General features: G+C 43.8%; 1 protein-coding gene across 7 annotated transcripts in view; it reads right to left on the bottom strand.

The window, feature by feature from the left end:
- Positions 1 to 4664: 4664 nt before the first annotated feature.
- SYNGR4 (synaptogyrin 4) overlaps positions 4665 to 18899 on the bottom strand; it is a 21154-nt gene continuing 6919 nt past the window's right edge. For 4 of the 7 annotated variants that reach the window (XM_069947866.1, XM_069947865.1, XM_069947864.1 and 1 more), the window contains exons 4-6: positions 12191 to 12330; positions 7389 to 7583; positions 4666 to 5120 (exon numbers count right to left, since the gene is read on the bottom strand). In XM_069947866.1, the coding sequence (XP_069803967.1) occupies positions 5109 to 5120; positions 7389 to 7583; positions 12191 to 12330 (347 nt within the window). In that variant the 3' untranslated portion in view covers positions 4666 to 5108. Of the gene's footprint in view, positions 5121 to 7388; positions 7584 to 12190; positions 12331 to 18899 lie in introns of all 7 variants that reach the window. The other 3 variants (XM_069947868.1, XM_069947867.1, XM_069947870.1) reach the window with 2 other exon arrangements.

The following is an 18899-nucleotide window of genomic DNA, read 5'->3' as shown; positions in this document are numbered from 1 at the left end:
TTATTTTGTGCTTTAAAAAAAAAAAAAAATTAAACAACAAAATAACTGTAAAATAAATTTAAGGGAATTAAAATGAAGGTACAGTTTGACACTTTATAGTTTTTTTTTTATAGGTTCCAATAGGGCTGGACCATACAGCCCAAAAAATCTCAATTTCTTTTTTTCTTATTTTTGCTAAATAAACAACATTTTCTCCTTGCAGGTGCCTTAGATACTATTTTAATGATGATTGAGGCAGCAACTGTACAGTGCAGCCTCTGTGCAAAATATAAGCTATTATACCCAATATGTGCCTCGAAATGTTAGTCAGGCCGCTCTGTTCCCCTATATAGTATAGGAGGTCTTCTCTGTGCATCCATATAGTAGTTAGGCCCCTGCATCAATTCAGGTTGTCCAGAGGTAGTCCCTGATGTACCTGTTGTCCATGTAGGTAGTCCCCCCAGTACCCCTTACCCTATAGGTAAGACCCACCAGTAGTAAACACCCCCCATAGGTAATACCCCCTTTGTAGCCCCCCCTTTTGGTGGTTTCCCTACAGGAGCCACCCTTGACTGGGCCATTCCTGGAGGGATATCCGGCTAGTCCTGTGTTTTGAGACTCTTTAATGAGGCTCCACTTCAACTTTTCTTTGTCACTGCGCCAAGGAGCTGGAGCGGACAGCGGCCTCTTGTGGCCAGAGGTGGAATGCTGCCTGAGGTCACAAGAGTGGCTGGCAAGGAGCCAATGGCTTCTCGCTCTGTTAGTGCACTGGGAGCAGCACCTAGCGGCTGAGATATGCCTCCTATCATGCAGACAGGGCAATTAATAAAAAACACAGCTGCTGCTTCTGCAAACTAACCAGTCTTAGGGGTGACAGCTTGCTCAGCTATGAATTGGAGGCAGAATTCCGCAACAGAACTCTCCACCTCCATGTCATACAGGCCATCTATGGGAGGGCTCACGCCTCTCCGCTCAAAGAATTCACATGCCTCTTTTACTCTGTGTGAACTGGCCCTTACTGAGACATGGAATTGTTTCTTCATTGCATTACATCAAAGTGTCAGCTAATGTAATAGGGTCTTTAACCCCTTAAGGTCAAAGCCAATTTTCGTTTTTGCGCTTTTGCTTTTTCCATTTTATGTTTAAAAGTCCATAACGCTTGCATTTTTTCACCTAGAGACTTATTTGAGCACTTATTTTTTGCGAAACCAATTGTACTTTGCAATGACAGGCATTATTTTTCCATAAAATATGCTGCGAAACCGGAGAAAAATAATTTGCGCTGTCAAATTGAAAAAAAAAAACGAATTTGTTTTGATTTCGGGGAGTTGTGCATTTAGGCCGTTCGCCCTATGGTAAAACTGACTTGTTATACATGTTCCTCAAGTTGTTACGATTACAACGATATGTAACATGTATAACTTTTCTTTTATCTGATGGCTTTTAAAAAATTCAAACCATTGTTAACAAATATATGTTCCTTAAAATCGCTCCATTCCCAGGCTTATAGCGCTTTTATCCTTTGGTCTATGGGGCTGTGTGAGGTGTCATTTTTGTGCCATGATGTGTTCTTTCTATCGGGACCTTGATTGCACATATACGACTTTTTGATCACTTTTTATTAAATTTTTTCTGGATTTGATGCGACCAAAAATGGGCAATTTTGCACTTTGGAATTTTTTTGCGCTGACGCGGTTTACCGTGCGAGATCAGGAATGTGATTAATCAATAGTTCGGGCGATTACGCACGCGCCGATACCAAATATGTTTATTTATTTATTTGTTTATTTAATCATTTATATTTATAAAATGGGAAAAGGGGGGTGATTTGGACTTTTATTAGGGGAGGGGATTTTTTATTAATAAAAACACTTTTTTTTACTTTTTTTTTTTTACATAAACTAGAAGTCCCCCTGGGGGACTTGTATATACAAAGCACTGATCTCTCATAGAGATGCAGGCCATAGCAATCTATTGCCGAGCCGGGATCAGCGTTATTCCGACGCTGAGGCCCAGGTCGGCCAGAAGAACGGATCTACCCCCCCCCCGGCGATGCGATTGCAGGGGGGGGAGATCCGTTCTTCTGGCCGACCTGGGCCTCAGCGTCGGAATAACCGTGCCACTAGACACCAGGGATGTTGTGCATAAAGCACTTCAATGCAGCTGTCAGGTTTGACAGCTGCATTGAAGTGCTTAATTAGCTGGCGCGGCAACGGGACCCGCGCCGGCTAATAGAGGCACTGCCCAGCTGCAATCTGCCTGCTCTGAACACCCCCCGCGGCACCATGACGTACCAGGTACGTTATGGGTCGCTAAGGGGTTAAAGAGTCACTGTCGTGGAAATCAATAGTCCAGGCGATTTTAAGAAACTTTTTAATTGGGTTTATTAGGCAAATATGCCATTATCTGCATTTAAAAAGCCTTTCCCAGGTCCCCCCTCTCCTCTCCTTTCTGTCATCCACTGCTCAGAATCAGAAAATCCCTACTGTTTTTTTTATCAGTCGGATCCTCTCTGAGCTGAGGAGAGGGGGGAGGAGGAAGGAGCGAGATTGGTTGGCAGCAGAGAGCAGAGAACAAAGGATTACTCAGTGGGGGAGCTATTCAGAGTGCTATTCAGAGGTCAGAGAGGTCAGTGGTGACTGTCAGAGGAGAGAGCCGGTGATGTTGCTGTAAATTAACTCTTTGTTGTCCTGTTTTGGTGCCTCATTTCCCTCTCTCCATAGGAAAACCATGAAGACAGAGGGAGAGCTTCAAACTGCTGTTTCATGATATTTCATTTTTCGGCTAATAAACCCAATAACAAAGTTTCTTAAAATCGCCTGTCACGACGGTGACACTTTAAGTTCATGCATCTGCTCTCTTTATCTGCAGTTCTCCTAAACTCAGTGGTCATTTTGGTTGTTTCCAGAAAGTCATGACATTTGTCCTCACAGCCTGCTAGCTTCTTTTCCCTTAGTTAACTGACTGACAGAAGCAGAGGCTCTAGTAATAAGCAAATTACCATCTGGAATATAGCTTCTTGATTCTAGTCCTCATGGCTCACCAACAGGTCTTTTTTTGAGGATTTCTTAGTTCTTCCTTTCCTTATTATCACAGGTGTTCTTTGTACGGGATATCCTGAAAGCATGACCTCTTGGTGGGCCATGAGAACTGGAATTGAGAAGCACTGATCTAAGGGTCCTAGTACACGGAGCGATTTTTAACGACTAACGATAAACGATCTCAAACAAGATTGTTAATCGTAACCTAAAATCGTTCCCCATATTACACAGAACAATGTTAGATACAACGTTAGAACAACGTTAGATACGATCGTTATTGCGATGGTTTATTCCTTGTGATCCCAGCAAAACAATGAACAATGTGCAATTACACTGAACGATTAGTAAAAAATGTGGAACTTGAGCGAATGAATGTTGAATTACAGCGAACTATTAGCGATAATTTTAGGTTCAGATCTAAATCAACGACATAGGAACCATTTTTTCATCGTTGCCTGCAATTACACAGAACAATTATCGTTTAAATTTGAACAATATAATGATTCTTCACACGGCAGTTGTCCCGTGTAATAGGGCCCTAAAACAATCAAACAGCAGCCTTATCCTTAGGGATGTACCATAACCACTGATGTAAAGTTTAGCAAACTACAACTCCCATCATGTCAATGACTTTGAAGGCATGATAATAGTTGTAGTTCTTCAACTGCTGGAGAGCCACAGGTTTAAGTACACTAATATACATACCGTATCACTGTTACTCAGTTATGTATATTGTTGTGTTTCCTAACTACACTTCATGTTTTTTGGCATAAGATGAATTATATTTCAGATTGCATAAAAGAAAATTGTGTACACATCACTGTAATAAAATAGAAACTTTGCCCAGTGTCAGGCAAGGCCATTCATGCACACTATCATGGCACTCTTATGACATGCAGTCACTATGCTAGGACAGTTGCTTAAAGTAGTCGCATACACGTGGAAAAGGGTACAGCTCACACAACTGCACATATCACTGTGACTTCACACACTACTGACTTCTCACAGCGAGCTGTAACACCTTCTTACTCCTCTGTCCCGTAGTTGACCCTGCTTGGGACTCTGCTTCCAGGTGTCAGTCAAGCAGTGACGGGGAGAAAAGAGGCATTACAGCTTGTAGCTATTCAGGAGCTTTTGAATATTTGTGGCACTGTAATGACACAGCTGTGCAGCCAATACTGCCTAAAATGCTGAGCCAAAATACTGTGTGTGAACATAGCCTTAAAGTGTACCCATTACTTGGAGACTGTGGTAGGTTATGTTGAAAAAATCCTGCATGTACATGGTCTAATGTCAGTGGTAGCTGGAATTCCTGGAAGTGCTGTAGACTGCATTGTAAGTGTATTATAATGCAGTCTATGGCTCTTCTGGGGGGATGTTCCATCTTATGCTTGTGTCAGAAGAGGCCAGCATACCTGGAAGATTTTTCCAAAGTATCTTCAAGTGATTGGTATGCTACCAAACAAGTCCAGGTGTTTGCAATTATGAGGGAATCTCCAGTGCAAGCATCTAACAGCCTATATCGGTGACAGCCGCAAAGAGTAGACACATGAGGTGTCCACATGCTCATACCACCACATGTAACAGCAGCCTTAGAACTCTACTGTTCACTTTGCTTTATTTGTTAAAAATAAACGATTAACACTTATTATTGCATAAAAACATTGCAGCATTTTTTCCACACCTGTCTAAAATTTTGGACAGTACTACCCACACACTCCAATCCACCGATCAGATACATTTTGATATCAGGATAACTTGTTTAATCAAGTTATAAAGAATTGTAAATACCCCACTCCCCTGAAAAGCTGTGTCACTCTCAGGATGCTGTGTAGCTTAGGAGACCTGACAGACACTTTAAGATTTGTTTTCTATTAACCTAATTTTTGCTGCAAAAGTAGTATACAAACCTCAGAGCAAAGATGAAGATTTCCTGTGATATCTATGTTTTAATTAAAATGTAAACACTTTATATAATAACAATACTATCTTTACTGCGCTAAAAAAAAAAAAAAAAAAAAACAACAACAAAAAAGTAAAATGTCACAAAAGAAAGCATGTGATGCCTGAACTGTAGCCTGGTACTTTTTAAGAGGCAACCTATAAAGAGAGAAAACAAAATTAGTTTATTAGAATGGTTAAGTGTTAGGGCCAGTTCACACAGGGTAAAAGAGGCGGAATTCTACGACTGAACTCTCCGTCTCTGTGTCTTACAGGCTGTCTATGGGAGGGCTTGCCCCTCTCCGCTCAAAGAATTGACATTCTGCATTACACTGTGTCACTGTTATACCTTTCAGAATCTAAATCAATAAGGACGTGCTATTAGGAAAGTTTGCAATTTACATTTCCTTTTTTTTTTAAATCATGCTTTAAAACAAAGCTATAGCTACTTGAAATTCATGTCCATTCTCCTGAAGGCAGCTTTTTAGCCTTGTGCTGCTTCCAGTAGGTGTAGACTTGTATCCTATAGATCATGATAAACATAAAAAATGAATGAGAATCGTTAGTGGCCTCTCTGCCAGTCAATCTCTGCTCTACACTCTGAGAGGCAGAGAGCCGTGACTAGTCACAGGTGTCTCCCCGCCCAGATGACTGATTTCCGCCCCTCTACCGGCCTTCCACAGCATAATAAAACATCTTTTTCCCCTTTGTAAAGCTAATGGCGCAGCTGGTATGTTCAGCGAGCTGCACAGTAGATCTATACTGTGCTGCTGGGAACCATATCAGCACAATCATAAAAACATGGAAGAAAAAAAAGATACAAAACAATGCCAAGACTATGCATTGTAGTAATTGTTACCAAACATTGTGCTATCAAGTATAAGAGAAGGGTGCCTTTAATACTGTTGATGTCACATAGTATGTTTATTATATATTTCTTTTCTTTTTTTTATAAATTAAGGATAATATACACTTCCTGATGATGTCATTGTGGCAACGATAGTAGTTGAAGAGGCTAATATAACGTTTTAATTAGTGTTCTTCCTTCATGGCAATAGGTAATAAGACTATGGTAGCGGGGTGCTTTCCTAGGTCTCAGATGCGATTTAGCGCAGTGGCAATAGACAGCAAAGGCTACAGCATAGCTGGGTACTTTCCCAGATTTACAGCCAAGTGACTTATTTGCAGTTTTGAATGTCATATTTTATTAGCAAGCAATGAAAATTACTTTCTAACAGTAAGTGCCACATTACACGGCCCAATGACTTGGTGTAAGCTAGCGCTGATTAGCTAGATTGGCAAACACTTACTGAGCCCATATACGGCCCAATAATCAGGCAGCAAGGGCTGCACGGACATTGTTTGCGATGTCCATGCAGCCCTGGTAAAATAATAAACTATACATATCTCTCCACACTTCCTGATGTCCTGCTAGCTTTGGCCCATTGGTAGCAGTGTCTAAAGTGACAGCCTGCTCAGCCAATCACTGGGCACGGCGCTGTCCTAGTGACTGACTGAGTGGCTTGTCACTTTAGACATGCCGGGCGTGGGCCGAAGCTAGCAAGACTTCAAGGAGCATGGAGAGATATATATGTTTTTTTTTAATTCATCAACCATAACGATGCGCGCCCAGCGACCAATGATTTTTAGTCAGGAGCAAAAGAGACGATCAGCTGATGACCATTCTCATTGGCTGATCTTTGTCTTTATTACACAGAGCGATGATCCTGTAATAGCCTTGCTCCGTGTAATAGGGCCCTAAAGGAAGGGGGAGGTAGTTAAAGGGGTTAGGGTTTTGTGGTCAAATTTTTTTTATAAATTGCTGCGTATATGTTAAAGGGTCAACTTTTTGATGAATGTATTTGGACATTCTATTTAAATATTTTAAGGATACAATGGCTGTACACTAATGTCTGAGAGGTTAATTTGGAATTAAGATTCTGATGCCTACTGGGGACAAAGACCAATATGAAGAATAAGGCCCTATTACACTAAACAATTATCATCTGTACTTCCGCCCTTCCGGATGATAATCGTTTGGTGTAATAACTCATGTTAAAAGACCAACTGATCATGGTCTTTCAACATGTTAAAAAAAATCACAATAGCAACAGCCTGCTTCACATCGCTCTGTATAATAGGAGCGGTGGCAGCAGACCACTGCTGACTTCAATGGACAGCCCGGGCGATCTAAGAATCGTCCAGACAGCCCCTCCCACAGCTCTCCGCCTCACGCATCACCGACCCACAGAGTGCCGTCTTTCTCACCAATGTGAGTGATCTCTGTACAGCACTGCAAAATATGTTGGCGCTACACACATACATAAAGGAGATAATATTATTATTATTTCTGAAGGTATTTGCTTTTTTTTCATAATAAACAAATACAAGTTACTCTTGTAGTCCGGTTTATACACTGTAACTTACGTTTTCCAATGTATTATGCATTTCCTGAGCAGATGTCATAGCAATTGCATTGTTACTTCTCTGTAATGGGTCAACCTTGCCACTTAATGATGACAGTCTCCTCATGGCAGGGAAAATGGCCTCCATTGTAGAATGTTTACAGTCACCCAAAGAGGTGGGACATAATCGAGTAAAGGCCAAATATGACAACGCTACCTAGTAAAAGAAAACAATATATACAATTTTAATCTGACATGGTTGTCTTTATGCCATTGGTTTACTACAGTATAATACAAATAGACTTGAATATGATGTTTGATCACTTTTCAGTGTGAAGAAAATGTGCCTAAGGGTGGTATCGGGTTGTCATCGGCTGATCGTTGCATTTATTACACGGAGCGATAATCGGCCGAATCGGGCCAATTCGGCCAATTATCGTTCCGTGTAATAGTACCCTAAGGCTATGTTCACATCAGCGTTTGACCATCCGGCACCATTCCGTCTACCTTTTCCGTTTTGGAGTAATCAAAACGGAAACTGGCGGATCCGTTAAAATCCCCATAGATTCCCATGATATATTAGTGTGCTCCGTTTGCCCTAATTGTGCTCCGTTTGCATGCAATCCGTTCAAGATCCGTTTTTTTGAATGGAGAAAAAAATTGTGTTTGCAGTATTTTTTTTCTGTTTAAAAAAACGGATCACGAACGGAAAGTGCACTTCCGTTTTTTTTTACATTGTAGTCAATGAGGACGGATCTAAACGGAAGGTATTTCCATTTACATCTGTTTGTTTTCATCCGTTTTTGCACTGAGAATGCGCAGAAGCAGCAAGAAACCAAAGAAGAAAAATAAACTGATAGAAAAACAGATGCTGACTGATGCAAACGGATGCAAACTGATGTACAAAAGTTAGTTTTTTTTAAGCCAAAATACAAACGGACCATTAAAAAAGATTGATATTTTGCAATCAGTTTGCATCAGTCTGCTCATCAGTTTATGCTCATCCGTTAAATTAATATGGACGGATCCGTTAGAAAAAAAAGAAAACCGCTAGTGTGGCCGAGCCCTAAAATAACCAAAAATTACTCCTTGGTTCAGAAAAACAGCTCTAAAATCTGGGCTACCTAGCCTCACTTCTCTGAAATCTGCTGTCAATCTGTCTCTAGTATTTTGATATATTTTTTTTTATTTATTTATTTATTTATTTTTCTTTTATTAATGTCTTTTATTAATGTGTCTTGTCTAAATAAATAATTAAATATTATATCTTTGTACCAAATATGTTTTTGTGATTGATTTAAAGCAAATGTACTCTTTTTTTTTTTTTTTTTACATTGATAGACCTCCGCTGGGCCGCCCCCAGCTTCCCAGGCGGGGCAGCACACTGATTGGCTGAGTGCAGGGAGACGCCAGACTCCCGAAGCAGGCTGGAGCAGGGAACCCAGTAATGCGCACGCGGGGGCTGACATTTCCATACTCGCACTGGGATGACAATTCCGCTGCGAGTATGTCATCTCACTGAAGTGACTGGGAAGGCATCTGCAGCGGATTTCGCTGCGAACTCGCAGCGTGAAATCCACTGCGGGTACGATACGTGTGAGCCCGCCCTTTTAGTGATAAATTCACAAAGTAGTACAGTAACATTCATAGATAAAACTTCACCACCACATGCAAAAACGCCAGGTTCTCTATTCTAGTCTGCTCAGCACCTGAGAAAGGGGTGTTACCCCAATACATTGTGGGTCTGACGTCACTGACACGGCATCTCTTTGAGGAAGGAGTCTCTATGGACATGAGGAACTCTGGAGTGCTGCTGCTGTAAAGACTAGAGAACCTGGTGTTATTGCACGTGGTGGTTATATTAAATCTGTGAATGTTATTGCACTACTTTGGGAATTTTCCACACACAAAAAAAGAGAAAAAGTTTGCATTGATTTTGTCCTAGGGAAAGTTTAATGGAGTAAACTGTTTGGAATTGTGCCAGGCTGACAATATACGCAGTTCAATAGTAGTTGGCATGTGGGGTGGAAGTGAGGTTATTGATGTATTCGATTAGCAAGGTTTTTATGTGAGAAGAAAGGAAAGAAACAGCTGCAGTGGGATCACACCAAGAAAAACATTGCAGCAGTATACATTGCTACCTACACAAGAGAGAGCTGCTTAGAACCTCATGGGTTGTGATAGATGAAAAGGAAGCACTGATTTACCTTAAAGTGTCACTGTTTTTTTTTTTGTTTTTTGTTTTTTTGCAGAAAATAACAGTACAGGCAATTTTAAGAAACTTAGTAATTGGGTTTATTAGCCAAATATGCCATTATCTGCATTCAAAAAGACTTTCCCCAGCCCCCCCTCCCTCCTCTCTCTCATCCACTGCTCATTATCAGGAAATCTCGACTCTTTTACACAGTCGAGTCCTGTCTGTTCTATGGAGGAGGAAGGAGGGAGATTAGTCGCCAGCAGAGAGCAGAGAACAAAGTATTACACAGTGGGACCTGTGTGAAAGTCGGTATTCAGAGATCAGAGAGGTCAGTGCTGACTTCAGAGGAGATAGCCCAGTGATGTAGCTGTAAATTATCTCTTTGATGTCCTGTTTTGGTGCCTCATCTCCCTCAGCCCCTCCCCTCTCCATAAGAGAACCATGAAGACAGGGGGTAGAGCTGTTTTTTCATGATAAAAATGCATTTTTCGGCTAATGAGCCCAATTACAAAGTTTCTTAAAATTGCCTGTACAATTGATTTCTGCAAAACAATTAAACCGACAGAGACACTTAAAAGGAACAGGGCACAGAGCACTTAGTAATCTTCAACCCACTTCCTGTAATTTGTCCGGCTCTATTAAGAGAGACAAATTTTCAGATTGCTCAGAAGTGAGACACCTACCGTGTTTCTCAGAAAATAAGGCTTACCCGAAAATAAGAACCTACTGTAGCTTCAATGTGGCAGGATGGAGGGTATGTGGACCAACTACAAAGGGGGATGTATACCATACAGTATGGGGGAAGAACTACAGAGGGGGGAGAGAGGTATACAGTATAGCAGCTAACTAGCATATAGAGTTAAGGGGGCTGAATTTTTCATACTCGCAGTGGGATGACAGATGTACTACTACTGTACTGTATATGCACTCCAGCAGTCTTAGGGCTCGTTCCCACTGAGGAAAGATAGCGGAATTCCGCGACGGAATTGTCCGCCGCGGAATGCCGTTAGCCTCCCGCTCATAATGGGAGTCTATGGAAGGCGCGCGCTCCTGCCCTGTCCGCGCTGAAGAATGAACATGTTCATTCTTCAGCGCGGACAGGGCAGGAGCGCGCACCTCCCATAGACTCCCATTATGAGCGGGAGGCTAACGGCATTCCGCGGTGGACAATTCCGTCGCGGAATTCCGCTACCTTTCCTCAGTGGGAACGAGCCCTTATACTGTACAGAATGTGAAGCTTCACCAGTGCTAAACTCGCCACTTACAACCCACCATTCACGCTCCCAAAAACATAGATACCGAGCACTTCCAGACTGGGTGCCCGAAAAGTGTTTGAGAACCGAGCAAGAGTTTGACAACCAAAGCAAACTTTACTTAAAAATACAGTTTGAGTTCCAAGCTGTTTGAAAACAGAGGTACCACTGTGTGTATATATATATATATATATATATATATATATATATATATATATATTGTAGACATGTCACAGGAGATGTGTTCGAGGGGGTGTACATCTCACCTAGGCTGATGCATAGTGTGAGATGGTAAGTCCAGGAGGGATCTGTTGCTCAGCAGTGTTATGCTGCTGAGTTATTATTTATTTTTACCGGGCCTGGATTTACATGGAATGGCAGGTAGGTTTTGGTAGTGGGACTTGCCATTCCCTCCCCCCGATCCAGTTTGGGTTTTGCCATCAGGTGAGCAATCAGCCTGAGAAGGTAAGAGCTCCACAGAGATGCAGGTGGGAGCTCTCAGACAGGAGTGAACAGCCTGCATGCTGTTTGGTGAGAGCTGGGAAGACAGCCGCTGCTGGGGCCTGTTCACACCCCGCAATACTGCCGACTGAAGTGTCAGAGAGGTAACCTGCTGTGTTAGTTAGCGCCCAGACGGGCAAGACCTTTTTGTTTTGTTCTTAAAGCGCAGTGTTGCTATATTTCTGTTATGGACTGTTTATGCTGCAAATAAACGCCAAGCTGTTATTTTACAAGTCCAAGTCTGCTGTGAACTGTGTCCAAACACACCATCCCCCGGGAAGATCCCTACAATATATATATATATATATATATACTCAGTGATGTGTCCAAAAAATAAAATCTCTTGTGGCCTGAGTGACTGGCAGAGCAGAGAGCCAATGGCTGCTTCCTATGTCAGTCCACTGTATTTAACTATAAGGGCCCATTAGGAGCCCTTATGGTTAAATACATAGGTGCAGGAGCAGACTACCTTCTGCTGAACCCCTTATGTACTGCAGTGTGTAAGTGACCCAAAGTTCAGAAGACAAGGAGATATCTGCTTTACTGCTCCTGCACTCATAACCCCTGACCTCTCCATGGAGCGGGTACATTTTCCTACTTGATTGCAGGCAGCCTAGAACAGAGGTCAGGGGTTATCAGTGCAGTAAAGCAGAGATCTCTTTGTCTTTTGCTTGTTAACCTTTTTTTTTGTGTTGCAGCATGTAAGTAAACATTGGGCTACTTACATACTGCAGTACATAGGGGTTTAAGAAGAAGGACACAGGACAGCTCTTACCTTCTCCCCTGCGCCCTCCTGCTGCATGGGCCACATAGCAGCTGCCTACCCTGCCTCTATGGTTGCTACGCCACTCTATACATACATACACAACTCACCCAGCACGGAATAGAAAAAAAGGAGAAGACAATTGCAGTTTGGCCACTTGCAACTCCCAGTGGATAGGTATCAGGTACTGACAAAGCCCAGGCATGTGCCATGAAGCAGAATCCAATAAACCAAAGGGCAGTGCAGAGAGCTAGAGATATAATATGCATATTCAGTTATCATATAAAAATTTACAGCAATTATAGCAATACATCCACATTAGAAATTAGTGAGCATGTTCTTTCGAGCACACTACTTGCTCGAATATTGGGGTACTTGATACTCGCATGGTACTCAAGTAAAAATTATAGTCTCCTCCCCGCATCCTACGATACTGCAGCCATGTTGGCTGCTGGTATAGTAGTGTATATAGACCCAAGTCCCCTGGTGTAGGAAATAAGTTTAGTAGCTAGCCAGGCCAGTAGCTGTTAAAGACCCACAAGCCCTTTTCAGGAGAATTTTCAGCAGAAAGAGTGTGACAAAAAAAAAATCTCACATACAATATACCATTTTTTTTTTGGTATACAGCTAGTATAGTCAGTAATCTACAACAACCATAAAGTAATTTTTAGTACTAGTGTTATCCGGGGGGGGGAGGGGGGGGGAAGCATCCAACATAAAGTATGCGCCCAGTATTATACAGTGTAAGCAGCAGGGGCGTAACTAGAAATGGCTGGGCCCCATAGCAAACTTTTGATTGGGGCCCCCCTTACCTGTATGTAAGGAGCAAAAATCATTACCAAAATTATCATACATTATTAACATATATATCACCGTCACATAAATCAAATCCTGTATACAGAGACCGATATAACTAATAATACCAGTATACAAGGAGCAACTATTACCACCACACCATGACCACTAACATCACCACCATACTGTTACCACCAAATCCAGTATAGTAAGATGAATAGTACAAACAGTACCAGTTTACAAGGGACAAATATTACCACCATATACTGACTAATACCACCACTCTACTACTGAATAAGATCCACTGTACAAAGACCAATATTACCTTATACAGTGACCATATAGAGAAGTACCAGCTCTACCCAGGCTCTGCCCACCATAAGTGACCACAGTGCAGTTAGAGCCAATGACTCACAGGAGACGTCTTCTTTGAGTGAATCACAGGGGGCTTCTACTCCGATCGTCAATGCCCACTTTTCCTCTTCTTCTCCATCCGGCCCGGGCCATCATGAGGACTTCTCTCAATAACGAGTCCTCCATGTAGGATCTGCCAGACAAACATTTTAGGCTCCTCACTCTTGCACCATCATCATCCTCCATATCTATAATGCTTTGACTGTGCCCTCATATAGTGGTAAGTCCCCTCTGTATCCATAGAGTAGTTAGACCCCTCTATGCCCCTATATAGTGGTCAGGCCCCTCTCTGTGCATCTGTATAGTAGTTAGGCCTCCCTGTGCAGGTAACCCTCCTAGTAGCTGGATGTGACACTGTCGGCTACAGCTACTCGCAGGCCACAGGCCTAATGCAGCTACAAGAGAGAGTGACAGCTGCTATCTACTCTATGGGTACTTTCACACATACAGTATTGCAATGGATTTCATGCTGTGAGTTCTGCAGTGAAATCTGCTGCGATACTCTGTAGTGTCATTCGTTATGGCTATACAGTCTCGCAGCGGATTTTCATTCTGCTGCGAGAATGTGGCCCCTTCCCACCTAACCCATCAGCTGTCCGGCTAATACATTACCTGTCCCTGTCCGCGCTCCCACCTGCTTCTCTGGCGTCCTGCTCAGCCAATCCGTGGCTGCGACCGGTCACCACACTAACTGACTCAGCAGGACGCCAGGGAGCCAGAGAAGGGAAATCTGCTACGATGCGATACATGTGAAGGCAGCTACCGCTGCAAAACAGCGACTGTCTGGGAATCGGGATTGTACAGTGGGGGCTGCAACTGAATATGGACCATGTGAGTGGCTATGGTCCCCCTGGGAGTCTTGGATGACCACCTATACCGCCCATATTACAGTATAATCCACCAATATATACACATACCCACACATAACACACTTTACATATATTGTACTATCACACAGAAAGACACATGACATAAATATATAATATATGCACAAATCCATACTGTACAAACAGGCAGATATACACAAGTATGCACACACACACACACAGATACAAACACATGCAGATTACACATAGATCCAAAATACATGTATACACACAGATATGCACATGACAGGATAAACAAATATGCCAAATATATATGTAATCTGCATGTGCTTGTATCTGTACCTCCACTAACACACAAACACATAACATAGATGCAGAAACACACACATTATACAGATACAAACACAGTCACACATACATACACTTATTATACACTTATACCCAGTCATACATACACTTATACACATACACAGTCATGCATACACTTATCATACACACATACATACAATCATACATACTGTATGTATGACTGTATGTGTGTATGATAACGGTATGTATGACTGTGACTGTGTATGTGGGTATAAGTGTATGTAACATACACTTATACACACATACACAGTCACACATACATTTATTATACACACATTACACATATAGACCAATGTGAACACAGTCACACATACACTTACTTTTTATACATGAGGCTGGGGGGTCCAACTTATGAAGTGTCTGCTCCAGGCCCGGTCTGTGCAGCCTGCAGCCCCTCCCCCTCAGCACCGACTGCAGAGATAGGCACCGGAGGGAACAGACCTCATTGCTGGATGGGAGGGGGAGGCAGGAGAGGGGGCCACAGCCTCTTCCTGTCACCTGTGAGAGGGCACACCCGGTGACAGCTGCTGAGGAGGGAGACGATTCATGGGGGTGAGGGGGTTCTGCAGCCTGTCCACAGAGAGTGCAGGGGGAGCGGGTGTGTCCTGCTGATGCAAGAGCCCAAAGATTCATCAGCAACTCTCATCCCCTTCCCCTGCACTCTCTGTATACCAGGCTCTACCAAGTTCACTGAAGTGTGTGGGAGGCAGCGCCGGGCCCCTGATGGCGTCCCCTGCAGGAGTGATTGGCAGGGCCCGGAGCCACTGGCTCCTGACCCTGTCAGATACAGCCGTACATTGGAACTGTGACCGCTCATCAAGAGCGCTCACAGAGAAAGCCCCATATCCTTTGAAAGCATTTGCAGCACCTGGAACGCCCGCTCGCCGGCCGGGTGCTGCAAATGACAGCTCAGGGGGCCTGGTCCATTACAGGATCGGACGCCGGGCCCCCTGATGCGCCGGGCCCCATAGCAACGGCTACGGCTGCTATGGCGGTAGTTCCGCCACTGGTAAGCAGTCTGATAGTGGTACAATGTTATGGAACCGCTCATATACTGGTCTTAATTGAAAGAATGTCTAGAGCTGCATCCAACTTTAGCAGCCACTGCTAATCAATTGCTGCTCGGCTGTGTCAGTTCACTAGCGCAAACTTTTAAACAGTTTAGGAGCTCCCAACATCATAATTAACCATGTTGCTTGGAGCTCGCGCAGAAAGCTGTCCGCGCAAGGACAGAACTCTATCAATGTGTGAATGCCCTCTTACTGATATGGTAAAATACCTCCCAAATTTTTGGACGCCCAAAGAGGGACACTATAGGAGAATTGCTTCAGTAACTGTCCACATTTGCAGGGAGCCACTATCAGATAGGTGACGTACAATGGCTTAATCATTTTTTTATGGCACGGATCATGGCCCCAAAACGTATTCGTAACACCTACAGATGTGTCTATGGGGCTATATGAACTGCAAGTATGAAATTATGTGTGAAAGGGGCTGTAATGTCACATGATTCATATGAATAAAACAATTTTTAGGATTCAACTTTCACCACATGATAGAATAACAAGCAAGTGTGGGTCTATTATACTGTAAGAAACCAAACACTTTCTAGAGCAACATAAAAAGTTTATTAATGAAAATCTAGGTCGAAAAAAAGGACATGTAAGGGGCCAAGAGGGACACTTGGGAGGTATGTGGTACCCAACGACAGAGACAGATAACATCAGGCAATTCATCAAGTAAACCATTTAAGTGCTGGCCAGGGCTGAGAATGCATGATCTGTCATCCCCTGCTACGTCCTCATGCGGGTGGGGAGTTCAGATAGGGGTCGCACGGCGACCCCACTCTGAACCGCCACGATCCCGGGTGCTATCTTCAGCCCGGGACCGCTGCAATTAGTGGGCACAGTCCGATTGCCGTGCCCGCTAATTAGCCTTTTAAATGCAGCTGTTAAAGGGAACCTGTCACCCCCCGTGCCGGGGTGACAGGCTCCCGACCCCCCGTTAGAGCCCCCTATACTCACCTGATCCCGCCGGGTCCCGCTTCTGGAGGTGGTCGGGTGACGGAGATCTCAGCCGCTGCAGCCCGGCGCGCGCACTGAGAGATGAGTCCAACGCTCATAGAGAATGACGGAGCGCTGGACTCTCCTGTCATTCTCTATGGGTGTTGGACTCATCTTTCAGCGCGCGCGCCGGGCTGCAGCGGCTGAGATCTTCATCACCCGACCACCTCCAGAAGCGGATCCCGGCGGGATTAGGTGAGTATAGGGGGCTCTAACGGGGGGTCCGGAGCCTGTCACCCCGGCACGGGGGTGACAGGTTACCTTTAAAGTTGACATTTAAAGCAACTCTGTACCCACAATCTGACCCCCCAAACCACTTGTACCTTTGGATAGCTGCTTTTAATCCAATATATGTCCTGGGGTCCGTTCGGCAGGTGATGCAGTTATTGTCCTAAAAAACTACTTTTAAACTTACAGCCCCGTGCCCTACAGGCGTGGCTTAGAATATCTGTGCCTTAACTTTGCACCACCCCTCCGTCCCTCCTCCCCACCCTCTTCATCATTAGGAATGTCACTGGAACATTTTCTCCATGCTGAACATTTGCACAGGTGTCTTAACGATCCAGCCCATGTGCTGTGCTGACACAGCTGACGAATAGTAGGTAATCTGCCTGGAGCATTCCTAATGATGAGGAGGGTGGGGAGGAGGGACAGAGAGGTTGTGCCAGCCTAATGCATACACAATCTAGGCCACTCCCATAGGGCACGGACTGCCAGTTTAAAAGTTGTTTTTTAGAAAAATATTTGCATCACCTGCCAAATGGACCCCAGGACAGATCTTGGATTAAAAGCAGCTATGTGAAGGTACAAGCAGTTTGGGGGGGGTCAGATTGTGGGTACAGAGTCACTTTAAAATGGTGCTTTTCCCCTTCCCTGGTGTCTAGTGGGGGGGATTGATGTGGTCGCGGAAGAGCGATCTCCGCATCCTCACCTGGGGCTGGGGTCTGCGCCGTAATGGCACTGATCCCGACTCAGCATTCTATTGTTTTCAGTTGCAGCCGAAAGCAATAGCGTGCCTATCTCAAGGATATAAGCAGTATATCTATATTGCATAGATCTCTATGAGAGATCAGTGTAGTGATATTAGAAGTCCCCCAGGGGGACTTCTAGTATGTGTGTAAAAAAAAATGTTTGTTTTTTTTTAATAAAAAAAATCCCCTCCCCTAATAAAAGTTTGAATCACCCCCCTTTCCCCATTTTATAAATAAACATGTTTGGTATCGCTGCCCGCATGCAAAATTGCCTGAACTATTAAAGTTACTCTGTACCCACAATCTGACCCCCCCAAACCACTTGTACCTTCAGATAGCTGCTTTTAATCCAGGATCTGTCCTGGGGTCCGTTCGGCAGGGGATGCAGTTATTGTCATAAAAACAACTTTTAATCCTGCAGTGCTGTGTCTAACGGCCGGGGCTTAGGGTCCATTTACACAGAAAGATTATCTGACAGATTATCTGCAGTGGCGTAGCTACCATAGAGGCAGGGTAGGCAGTCGCTATGGGGCCCGTGCAAGAAGGGGGCCTGGGGGACAAGGTAAGAGCGTGTGTCCTTCTGCTTAACCCCTTATGTATTGTAGTGTATAAGTGACCCAATGTTAACTTACATGCTGCAACACAAAAAAAGGCTTAACAAGCAGAAGACAGAGATCAGCTTCACCGCACTGATAACCTCTGACCTCTTTTCTCCAGCTGCGTAATCAAATAGGAAAAGAAAATGCAGAGATCAGGGGTTATCAGTGCACGAGCAGTAAAGCAGATATCTTGTCTTCTGAACTTTGGGTCACTTACAGACTGCAGTATATAAGGGGTTAAGCAGAAGGTAGCCTGCTCCTGCACATATGTAGACACTCTTGTAGCTGCAGGCAGTAGCACATCACAGAGCATACACTGGATAGATAGATAGATAGATAGATAGATAGATAGATAGATAGATAGATAGATAGATAGATAGATAGATAGATAGATGTGTACAGTGCCTTGTGTTGTGCGTAGGAGAGGGGGGCCCCTTAGAATTTTTGGCTATGGGGCCCCGTGAATCCTAGCTACGCCCCTGATTGTCTGTCAAAGATTTGAAGCCAAAGCCAGGAATAGATTTGAAAAGAGGAGAAATCTCAGGCTTTCCTTTATGACCTGATCTCTGTTTATAGTCTGTTCCTGGCTTTGGCTTCAAATCTTTGGCAGATAATCTTTCTGTGTAAATGGACCCTAACATTTGTATATGCATTAGGCTGGCACAACCTCTCTGTCCCCACCCTCCTCATCATTAGGAATACTCCAGGCAGATTGCTTCCTATTCCCCACCTGTGGCAGCCCGGCACATGGGCTGTATCATTAATACACCTGTGCAAAGCT

Source organism: Dendropsophus ebraccatus, chromosome 12 (assembly GCF_027789765.1).
Source record: "Dendropsophus ebraccatus isolate aDenEbr1 chromosome 12, aDenEbr1.pat, whole genome shotgun sequence".
Classification (NCBI taxonomy): Eukaryota; Metazoa; Chordata; class Amphibia; order Anura; family Hylidae; genus Dendropsophus; species Dendropsophus ebraccatus.
This window is presented reverse-complemented; position numbering and strand designations above follow the sequence as displayed.